General features: G+C 42.5%; 1 protein-coding gene across 1 annotated transcript in view; it reads left to right on the forward strand.

The window, feature by feature from the left end:
• The window catches only part of usp32 (ubiquitin specific peptidase 32), a 151568-nt gene extending 142149 nt beyond the window's left edge, over window positions 1–9419 (forward strand). The window contains exons 30-34 of the mRNA XM_063016647.1: window positions 8–199; window positions 1883–2132; window positions 5158–5585; window positions 6545–6637; window positions 8042–9419. Of these exons, the coding sequence (XP_062872717.1) occupies window positions 8–199; window positions 1883–2132; window positions 5158–5585; window positions 6545–6637; window positions 8042–8215 (1137 nt within the window). The 3' untranslated portion in view covers window positions 8216–9419. The remainder of the gene's footprint in view (window positions 1–7; window positions 200–1882; window positions 2133–5157; window positions 5586–6544; window positions 6638–8041) is intronic.
• Window positions 9420–11504: the final 2085 nt, after the last annotated feature.

Raw genomic sequence — 11504 nt, forward strand, 5'->3', positions numbered from 1 at the left:
TGTGCAGATAGTGGAAGAGCACGCGAGTGTTGAGCTGAGTCGACGTGCGCAGGCTGAGCCCATCAGTCTGGACAGCTGCTTAAAGGCCTTCACCAGTGAGGAAGAGCTGGGTGAGGATGAGCTCTACTACTGTTCCAAATGTAAAACCCACTGCCTGGCCACCAAGAAGCTGGAACTCTGGAGGCTGCCACCCATACTGGTAAAAACAACACACTTTCTACTATATTTACATTAGCAGCAATTTCAGTGGTCACTTGAGGGCATTTCTGACCCTAAGGTTACTGTCAGTCATCTGGCCATGACAAACCCAAGCTTACTGTTTTATCGTACATGTAGCTTTGCTTGATTGCTTTAAATCTCTGCATCTACAAATCACTCGTGTTACAAGATTTAACCTGGTCCAGTATGCTGGTATCAGACCAGGGTTAATATCTGGAGTCACGTTCTGCTAGTGCATGTCCTCTTGTACATGTCTTAGTACTAAATAAAGCATTTTGGTGATGCTCATATTACAAGCAAATACAATATTTTTCTGTGATGCAGTGTTTCCTGACACTGTGGGTTCACATGGGCTGCATCCCAAACCACATACTACAACCCCAAATCAGAAAAAGTTGGGACAGCATGGAAAATGGAAATAATAAAAACACACAAGATGTTTTGTCAGGTCAACTTCATTCCATTTATTAATAAACATCCATTCCTGCATTTCAGGCCTGCAACACATTCCAAAAAAAAGTTGGGACAGTAAAGCATTTACCACTTTGTAATGTTGCTATTCCTTTTCACCACACTTAAAAGACGTTTTGGCACCGAGGATACCAAGTGATTTAGTGTTTCAGCTTTTATTTTGTCCCATTCTTCCTGTAAACACGTCTTAATATGTGCAACAGTACGGGGTCGTCGTTGTCGCATTTTTTGTTTCAAAATTCTCCACACATGCTCTATTGGGGACAGGTCAGGACTGCAGGCAGGCCAGTCCAGTCCAGTACCCATACCCTCTTCTTCTGCAGCCATGCCTTTGTGATGTGTGCAGCATGTGGCAGTACACGTGTACAGTACAATTAAATTCTTTTTCCGCATAGCCCAGCTTGTCTGGAAGCTGGGGTCAGAATGCAGAATCAGCCATTATACGGCACCCATGGAGCTGAGAGGGTTAAGGGCCTTGCTCAAGGTCCCAACAGTAGCTGCATGGCAGTGTAGCCTAGAATTATGGCATGATATATACAGATGCTACGTATGTACAGCAAGTGTATTAAAGTGCATGTTCAGCAGTAAGCAGTAGGAATTGTCCCTGTTTAGGAGGGTGATGGCCTGGGGAAGGAAGCTGTAGAGGTTGCGGGTGGTCCGAGTCTTTATAGCTCTCACTTTTGGTCTCCGCTGACATGGAAACCGCTGGAAAAAAGAGTGATCACAGTGTTAGGGGTCAATCATAATCTTCTGTGCCCGCTTTTTCATCCTAAAAGAGTATAGATTTTTGAGGGTGGAATGCCGACAGCCGATGATTTTGTCTGCACAACGCACTATAAGCTGTGGCTTGCGCTTAGTGTGCATATGGTGAAGGAAGACGTGATGATAATCATACTTCATTGGAATTAATACAACATCCAACACAACATTCCAGCCTATTGTGACTGTTCTCTAAGTGTTACTTCAGTTACTATTTGCATTAAACTGAACGTTGCTTAACTTTGTCGCTGTGCATTGTTGCTTGCTCTGCTCAGTTAGCATTTCACCTTAACAGTTCACCTCCTAATGCTATACATTGCCAGCTGTTTTCAAAAATGAATGACTCCCTCCCATTTTATTCTGAAGCAGTGCTGCTGTTGTAAACTCCTTCTCGTTGATACGTGTCATACAACTGTTCTTTTTAATTTTACAGATTGTCCACCTAAAACGCTTCCAGTTTGTAAACGGTCGTTGGATCAAGTCTCAGAAGATAGTGAAGTTTCCACGTAGGGGCTTCAATCCCAGTGCATTTTTGGCGCCACGAGAGGCGGCTCAGAGTGCCTGGAGCCTGCAGAGTCAGAGCGAGTGTCTGGTGGAGGAGCTCCAGAAACTGCACAGCAGAGAATCCTCAGTGTCTTCCGTCTCCACCATCACTGTAGTCAGCCCTCCTATATCTGGCAGAGGTCTGTGTCTGCCATGATTCCTCTTTCTGTTTTAGATATTAGAATTCACTAAGGGTCTGTCTGAAAACCTAGTGAGCTCACTGTTACCCCTTTTCCACCGAACCGGAACAGTTCCGGTTCTGGTTCGCGAACTTGATTTTGAACCGGTTCCACGTGTTTCCACCAAAAAAGAGGTTCCAGACAGCGAACTAGCGTTCTAATCTGGCACCACAGAATACTTGGTTTTTCAGCGCGAACCATGACATAATCGGTGGGCGTGTCAGAGTGTAGAGGTTTGGGTGCTTTGCTAAACCACTGTGTGCTGGTGTCTCGTATGGAGCTTGAAGCTGAATTTTTATCTTTAAAAGTTCACCTGATTAAATTTTGATCCAGTTTGCCGCTGATCTTTTCAAAGCGCCTTAAAAAAGATGAATTGTGTGATATGACGTGGTAAAAGTTACCCAGACAGTACGAAAATTAACGGGAAAAATAAAGCGTAACGTGGCTTGTTGTACTAAAACAATGACCGATGTATTTGGGCAGTACAGAGTACTTATAACCAGTACATAGCACTTATAACCAGTAATAACGGTGAGAAATGTAGTGTTTCTATGTCGTACTTTTAGTACATTTAGCCACATTACGCTTTATTTTTTACGTGAAGCTTTTTCGACTCTCCCGAAAAGGTTCAGAACCCTGAGCTGCGTAAACACCACACGTGAAGTAAATCCAGTTAAACACAGATACATGTATTGTATTTTAGAGTACATTTGATGGTTATTTCACATAAATGTTTGTCCGTGTCGTGGAACTTTAGTGATGTTTCACCGCTCAAGCCGAGCGCTGAGCAAATCGGCTATTTGCGCAGAGGGTCGCGGTGAGAGCGAAGCGCAAAACGCTTCTCACGTCATTGAACTAAAGAAAGCAACAACTGCGACAAACACGTCTACGTCTTCTTATTACCAATAGCTGATCAATGCTTTTTGTATAAAAACGAACATCTGTAACAGCAGCACAAATGCTCGCACATAATCTACACGCTCCGCCATGATATTACTACTCTTAACTTTCGTTAAGCAACGCCCACTGTTGATGACGCAGGCTTGGCTCTCAAAAACTGGTGGAAACGCGCGTCAGTTCTCTACAGAACGCCAAGGTTCTAAGAAACCTGACCAGAACCGGTTCAAGAACCATGGTTCTTTTGGTGGAAAAGCGCTATGTATGCTCTCTCCCGAGTCTACATTCTTAGATACCTTAAAATGCTGCCTACTGAGATGCCTAAATTCTGAGTGATAATCTGACTGTTCTCACAAAAATGTACAAATATGGTGGACAAATGTGGAGCAACAAAAAAATTTTTTTTAAATGTAAATAAATTATTATTGATTTTAAATATGTATAAAGGTGTACAAGTGTTACTTATTAGCAAATTCAGGCTTGTCAGTGACAACTTAACCACTTTTTGGGACATGGAGGGAGATGCTAGCAGGTTGTGTTCCCTCATCCCACTAGATATTTGGCACATATTTGGACACGATTACATCACCACAGTTTTTGCTTACTAAACATTTAAGTTTAATAAGCTAGAACTGTGGTGACATAATTGTGCGTCCAACTAATCTGCCTTATAAGGTCAATGTCTTATTAGAATCCTCTCTACTTAGGCAGCTGCCTAGGTAGGCAGCAAGGTTTTTTTTTAACTCTTGTTGCCTGAATCACTGATCACTCATCGCCCTATGTTCACACCGGAAGTGTGATCATCACCTGCTGGGGTTTGGTTGGCAAGCAATAAAAAAACAAATGCCATGACAGTCCAGCAAACTGTATTGGCTACTATCTACAGAGCAAATACAAAAAACAATTTGTTCACAAATCAGATTTTACCGCCGCTCAGGTGGCGCAGTGGTAAAAACACACGCTGTTCACCAGAGCTGAGATCAAAATACATCGTATCGAATCTCGCCTCTGCCTTGCCGGCTAAGGCTGAGCAGCCACATGAACAACGATTGGGCTGTTGTTCAGATAAGGGGTGGGACTAAGCCGGAGGGGGACTCTCTCTCAGACTAGTGCGATTACGACCTCTGCTGGCTGGTTGGTGGCGCCTGCATGGAGATGGGAAAGTAGCGCGGTAGAGGGTGTGGCCCTCCGTGCACAGAGCAGGCTCGTCCTCCCCAGTCAGGAGCAGGGACCAGCATTAGTGAGAGGATGATTGATGGGTAGAAATTGGATGCGCTATAGTGGGAGAAAAAAAGGGAAAAATAAAAGAAATAAAATATAAAAATAAAAAAATAATCAGATTTGACCAGAAATCAGATGTGTTCCCACTAAAACAAAAAAATCACTCGTCTACAAATTTCATCCCTTAATAGTCCATCACTGTCTGTGCAGTAAATATTACAAGACAACTGCCTTTGTTTTTGCGATCGCTGCTTTCTACTTGTGGTTCAGTGGGTCGCCTTACAGCAAGAAGGTTCTGGGTTTGATTCCCAGGTGGAGTGATCCGGGTCCTTTCTTTGTGGAGTTTGCATGTTCTCCCTGTGTCTGCCTGGGTTTTTTCCGGGAGCTCCGGTTTCCTCCCACAGTCCAAAGACATGCAAGTGAGGTGAATTGGAGATACAAAATTGTCCATGAGTGTGTTTGACATTAAACTTGAACGGATCTTCTTGTGTAACCAGTAATTATCGTTCCTGTCATGAATGTAACCAAAGTGTGTAAAACATGACGTTAAAATCCTAATAAATAAATAAAATATTTATTTAATAAATAATTTGCAGAAAGTTAAACTTTGCTAAATTTTTTTGTGTCAGACTCCACCTACTTTGCATGCCTAATGTTCGTTCCACCTCCCGTCACCGGAAATTGCCAGCTCTAATTGGAAATGAATGTCTGGGTCGTTTTGCCATGTGTCATCACTGCGGGTCTGATAATAGGGATAGTGTTAGGTATTTCTCTCTCCAAAGTATAGTTTAATTAACATTAAATAGTATAATAGTTGCAATAAATAAAATAATCTATATAAGCCATGAAATAAAATGTGTTTTTTTAGGCGCCCCATGTTCAATCAGAAGAGTGGGGAGCCCCCTGAGCAGAAGCAACAGCCCCAGCAGCAGCCCCAAGAGCCCCAGCCGGAGACAGGGACGCCTGCGTCTTCCTCAGCTGGGCAGCAAACACAAACTCTCTAACAGCAAAGAAAACCTAGACAGCAGCAGCAGTAGCTGTAAGGAGAGTATCTCAGAGCCAGAACCCAACATTACCACAGAAGGGGAGCCTCAGGGGCCCGGAGTTTCCAACACACAGGACTCCTCCTGGTCATCAGATGCCTCTAATACTGACTCTCATGTTGTAATGATGAACGGGCTGGACCTAGAGAACAACCACAGTGACAGGCACTCTGAGACTAGCACAGAAACGGATAGCGCTTCTCAGCAAACGGACATCTGCCCTGAGCCCCTGTATAACTTATATGCAATCTCGGTAAGTCTTTCACGTCCATGTATTCCAGTCATTCATGTAACACTTGTTTTTGTTTGAAAAACAAAATCCTGGGTAAGTAAGTGGAGAAGTGCAGATCTCAGACCTCAGTTGCTTATATTGTATTCAGTCATAATTGTAGGTCGCTTTTGGATAAAAGCATCTGCTAAATGCCTCAAATACACTGATCCCAAGCATACCTCAAAGTCCACCAAGACTTTGGTTTCAAAAGAAGTCCTGGAAGATTCTGGCGTGGCCGTCACAGTCACCTGACTTCAACCCCACAGAAAACCCAAGAGTAGCTGATGTCTGGCTATACGTTATATTTACAGCAGGTCATTGGGCGGCACGGTAGCTCAGTGGGTAGCACTGTCACCTCACAGCAAGAAGGTCCTGGGTTCGATCCCCAGGTGGGGCGGTCCGGGTCCTTTCTGTGTGGAGTTTGCATGTTCTTCCCGTGTCCCGTGTCTGCGTGGGTTAGCTCCCACATTCCAAAGACATGCAAGTGAGGTGAATTGGAGATACTAAATTGTCCATGACTGTGTTTTATATAACCTTGTGAACTGATGAACCTTGTGTAATGAGTATCTAGTGAAAAACATGACGTTAAAATCCTAGAAAAAATAAATAAATACAGCAGGTCATAACAGCAAAACGATGCTCTACAACAGGGGTGTCCAAACCATAGCCCGTAGTCCATTTGCAGCCTGTTACAAAAGAGTCTGTGGCCTGTGTTTGCATATTTTTACTCCATCTGTTTTTACAAGAAAAGTACTAAAAATGCTTGTCATAAAGGGGTTGAATAATTCTGAGACTGCAGTAGTCATTAAAAGTGGCATTTTGTGTTGAAACCTCGTTAGTTGATTTGTGGATTAGTGCTGTAAATGTATGTTGTGATTTGTACATATCTCACCATCACTGTGTTTCAGAATATTTACACTGAAATGCTTTTCTGTTTACAGTGTCATTCAGGAATAATGGGAGGGGGTCACTATGTGACCTACGCTAAAAACCCCAATGAGAAATGGTACTGTTACAATGACAGTAGCTGCAAGGTAACGTCCTTCAGGTTTCTAACTCTTTGAGTCCTTGTGTCTTGTGTGAATTTGTACCTTGTAAAAATAAATTCATGTCCTTGGTTTCTGATGGTCTCTGCTATTCTGCAGAGTAAACAGTGTGTGTTGTGCTTACATTCTAATGTATGTGTGTGTGGAGCCAGTTGTGTGAGAAGTGTTAAGAGCTTTGTGAGGGGAAAAAAGAGGGATTGTCGTCAACATCATGAAATAATTGTATTATCATTGTCAAAATGTCCAAGAATTGAATTGGATAAAAATTGTATATTTGTCATACTTAAATCTTTTAGATCATAAACTCTTTTAATGTACAACCCACATAAACACTCTTTTTTTTAGCGCATCCAATTGTTCAATTAGCATTGTGCTTCCTCTCTGTCTATGCCGAACCCTGCCCTGACCGAGGAGATCGAAGCTAACCCACATCCCCTCCGAAACATGGGCAGCGGCCGGATGCATTCTTGCCACCCACACACTGATGAGTGTGGTGCCACCTAGCGTTGCATGCGGAGAGACACACCCTAAGGGCACTCTTCCTCATCTCTGTGCGGGCGCCTCTAATCAGCCGGCAGAGGTCGTAATCGCATTCTGACAAAGAGAGACCCACATCCGGTTCTTTGTCCCACCCCACAATCGTTGCTCATACAGCCACTCGGCCTCGAACCGGTAAGGCAGTTATGGATTCGATACGACGTACTCAGAATCCAGCTCTGGTTGCAGCGTGTCTTTTTACCGCTGCGCCACCTGAGCGGCCAAAATGCCTTTTTTAAATGTACAATTTCATTAATATGTCATAAATGATTATATCATAAATGCTGGAGCCTATCCCAGCTTTTCAATGCAAGGCACACAGTAACACCCTGGATGGGGCGCCAGTCCATCGCAGGGCAAACACACATACACACACACATTCACCTACAGGGTAATTCCTTGTCTCCAATTAACCTGACTTTGGTTAATGGTTATTCCACACAAATGCAGATTCGCCTCATATTCGCACTTCGATGACGTTTTACTGCACCGCTCAAGCCAAGCACTGAGCAAAGCGATCCGTAGTGAGCAAAGTGCAAAACGCTTTTCATATGAGTGTGCCCTCACCACAGGTAAACTGTTTAACAACTTTAGGAAGCTTTAGCTAACTGTAGAAGTGGATTAAGTGGACAATGAACTTCCTCATGAAGCTCATGTAGGTTATTTGTTATCTTGCCATGAAATATTTAGTGTAACGTGCCACTGCATAGGTGGCCCACACTAAACGTACAATTACGGAGAACGCTGCAGTAGTGCCAGCAGTTGAAGAAGTATCTTATAGATTTCATTTTGAATAAATAAAAAAATGTTTGTAGACTAAATATTTAGATCTGATGTCACTTTTCTCATTTCCAGGAGCTTCACTCGGAGGAGATCGACACAGATTCAGCCTACATTCTTTTCTACGAGCAACAAGGAGTCGACTACTCTCAATTTCTGCCAAGAACTGACGGCAAAAAGATGGCAGACACTACCAGCATGGATGAAGACTTCGAGTCCGACTATAAGAAGTACTGCGTGCTTCAGTGATCCTGCGCTCTTCCACTTTTAAAGCACTTAGCGACTTTTCTTCAGTATCCCGTCTCACGTGCAGTGAAGACTGAAACGGTCGAGAAGCTGCGGTTCCTGAAGTGCAACAATCGGCTCCGCTGCTGCTTACTGTTTCAGAAGGCCTGACCGGTCTTTAGGCCATCGAATGAATGGTCAGGTGAGGTTGTGAGAAAGTAATTGAGAGAGTGAAAGAGAACTCGCCAAGTGAACAAATCGGGCTCGGACCACAATATTCATTCCCTGGACGTAATTTTGACTTGATTGGTGTTTGGGATCCCACATCTGTTGCACCTTGTGCTTATTTATGTATTTATCTGGCCGTAGAGTCGACAGCGCTCTCATCCTCAGTAGGTTTTATGTGTTTCACATATTTATAAGACAACATGTGGCCAGTTATGATAAGCAAGTCCCATCTTCAGTAGGTTTGTTGGAGAGGTTTCTATCTGTGGGTATACTACGTGTAGGTATTCCAAAGTCTCCCAATTTGAAACCATTTTCCGTAGATGTTTTACACTACCTCGCTTATTTGCAGTTTATTTGCTTTTCATTGGAAAAACGCAGTATTAAAATACACGTGGCTCGCTAATCCATGCAAATCACTGCCAAAATGTTTGATTTTAGCATTTCAATAAGAAACACCCAGAACATTTTACTGCTAATTTCTCTTTCTAATAGAAGTTTATTAGCGGAATGTGTGCCAGTGTCTTTTTAAAGATCAGGAGATATCTTTATGATCTTAAACACGTTTTAATATCATTATTTTACATTCCACAGATGTTTATTTTAATAGAAAAGCTTTAAACTGCATTTTTGTGTCAGCAGTCGAACCTCACAGTGCCATTACTTCATCACTAGGATTCTAGAGTCTTACGAATCTCATGCATATTATTTTTGCACCAAATGCAGACGTTTGAAAAGGCAACATCTGTATCTTAGAGAGAGTGGCTAACCAAACCAAATTGCATATTCTTTAAACCAAATAGTGTATTCTTCTTATTATTTTTATTATTATTTATTAAATTGTTCCCTCTCTGCACATGGCTGGATTAAACTGGCGGATATTAGCGTGAACAATACAGTACACATACAGGTTAGTGGCCCAAATCTCAATGTTGAACATTTTTCAGCATTTAAAAGACGCTTTTATTTTATTTTCTAAAACTCTAGGACTCCACCGAACCACACTGAGAACCATTATCTCTAAATTGAAAAAGACAGCCTGTAAAAAGTTCTCCAAAAAACTTGGGGTTGCCCTCTTTTTTTTTCTTTTTTTGAATGAGAAATTACAATTGTTGGTGACTTCTCTGCGCCCGTATAAACCGGGCTAGCTTGAACGCACCTGTTAATGAGTATGTAACAATGGTCTTTTTGTCAGAGTAGAAAAGAAAACCTAAACTGTACAATTGAGTGAATCGATGTATTGAAGTTAGCTGGTGTTAATTAGCTTTTATTATTGTTCGGAGTTTCATGCAGCTAGCAAACCAACATAGCACCCTACGCCCCAGAAATCAGCACGTTGTAAATTGATGTGCGGCATCATCGAGGCATCAGTGAGGCTGGCTCTAACACAAAGCACCCTAGTCCTACCTGCCTACCCTTAATCCTTGTCCTAGTCAAACCCCACCTAGCGTGGACTGAACTAGATTAATTTGTTGACATGTAATTAACAAAAAAACTTTATTGAATTTTAGTATAATATATTGGACAGATAAAAATGTTTATTATATTTCCCTCTATTTTTTCTTATTTTTATTAACCACTTTATTCTGGTCAGGGTCACGCAGGCCCGGTTTTACCAGAAAACACCATCCCCCCTCACACAGCCAGTCATGTCTGTAGACGGCCGGCCGATAGCACTCCTGAGATTCAAGCTTGGTTCTCAACTGTGGAACGCCACCATTACTGACTGCTGTGTCATCCAAGCACTTAATATATTATAAATGTAATCATTTAATTTATGTTTTATTTTTACGTTGTATGTTGACCAAGAGACCAGAGATGTCCAAACGTTTTCATAAGACTGGAAATGACACAAAAGCATTACAAATACAGTGTGAAATATTTAAGTTATGAAGATAAAGAGGTTTAATAGATAAAATATCTTATATACACTGATCAGGCATAACATTAAAACCACCTCCTTGTTTCTACACTCACTGTCCATTTTATCAGCTCCACTTACCATCTAGAAGCACTTTGTAGTTCTACAATTACTGACTGTAGTCCATATGTTTCTCTGCATGCTTTGTTAGCCTCTTTTCATGCTGTTCTTCATTGGTCAGGACCACCACAGAGCAGGTATTATTTAGGTGGTGGATCATTCTCAGCACTGCAGTGACACTGACATGGTGGTGGTGTGTTAGTGTGTGTTGTGCTGGTATGAGTGGATCAGACACAGCAGCGCTGCTGGAGTTTTTAAATACCGTGTCCACTTACTGTCCACTCTATTAGACACTCCTACCTAGTTGGTCCACCTTGTAGATGTAAAGTCAGAGACGATCGCTTATCTATTGCTGCGGTTTGAGTTGGTCATCTTATAGACCTTCATCAGTGGTCACAGGACGCTGCCCACAGGACGCTGTTGGCTGGATATTTTTGGTTGGTGGACTATTCTCAGTCCAGCAGTGACAGTGAGGTGTTTAAAAACTCCAGCAGCACTGCTGTGTCTGATCCACTCATACCAGCACAACACACACTAACACACCACCACCATGTCAGTGTCACTGCAGTGCTGAGAATGATCCACCACCCAAATAATACCTGCTCTGTAGTGGTCTTGTGGGGGTCCTGACCATTGAAGAACAGCATAAAAGCAGGCCAAAAAAGTATGTAGAGAAACAGATGGACTACAGTCAGTAATTGTAGAACTGCAAAGTGCTTCTATATGGTAAGTGGAGCTGATAAAATGGACAGTGAGTGTAGAAACCAGGAGGTGGTTTTAATGTTATGGCTGATCGGTGTATGGTTTACACTGCATGTAACGTAATAATAACAATAATTTAACTTCTTAACTTTTCAAAACAAAGGAGGCAGGTAGTGCCTGCTTCTTTCGGCCTCCCGAAATAATGCAGATGGTGGATTGAATATTCCAAATTGCTCCCATTTTAGCGTAGTCAATTTGTCTTCCGCTGCTGTGGGGATCCCCGATTGCAGTAGGTGGGTATATTGCTGCCCAAGCCTCCTCCGACCCGTGCTCAGCCCTTAGTGGAACCCTTAGTGGAACCCTTTTTCATCCTTGCACTCTGCACAGGCACCTCTCTATCTGCCA

This window comes from Trichomycterus rosablanca, chromosome 20, assembly GCF_030014385.1.
Source record: "Trichomycterus rosablanca isolate fTriRos1 chromosome 20, fTriRos1.hap1, whole genome shotgun sequence".
Lineage (NCBI taxonomy): Eukaryota > Metazoa > Chordata > Actinopteri > Siluriformes > Trichomycteridae > Trichomycterus > Trichomycterus rosablanca.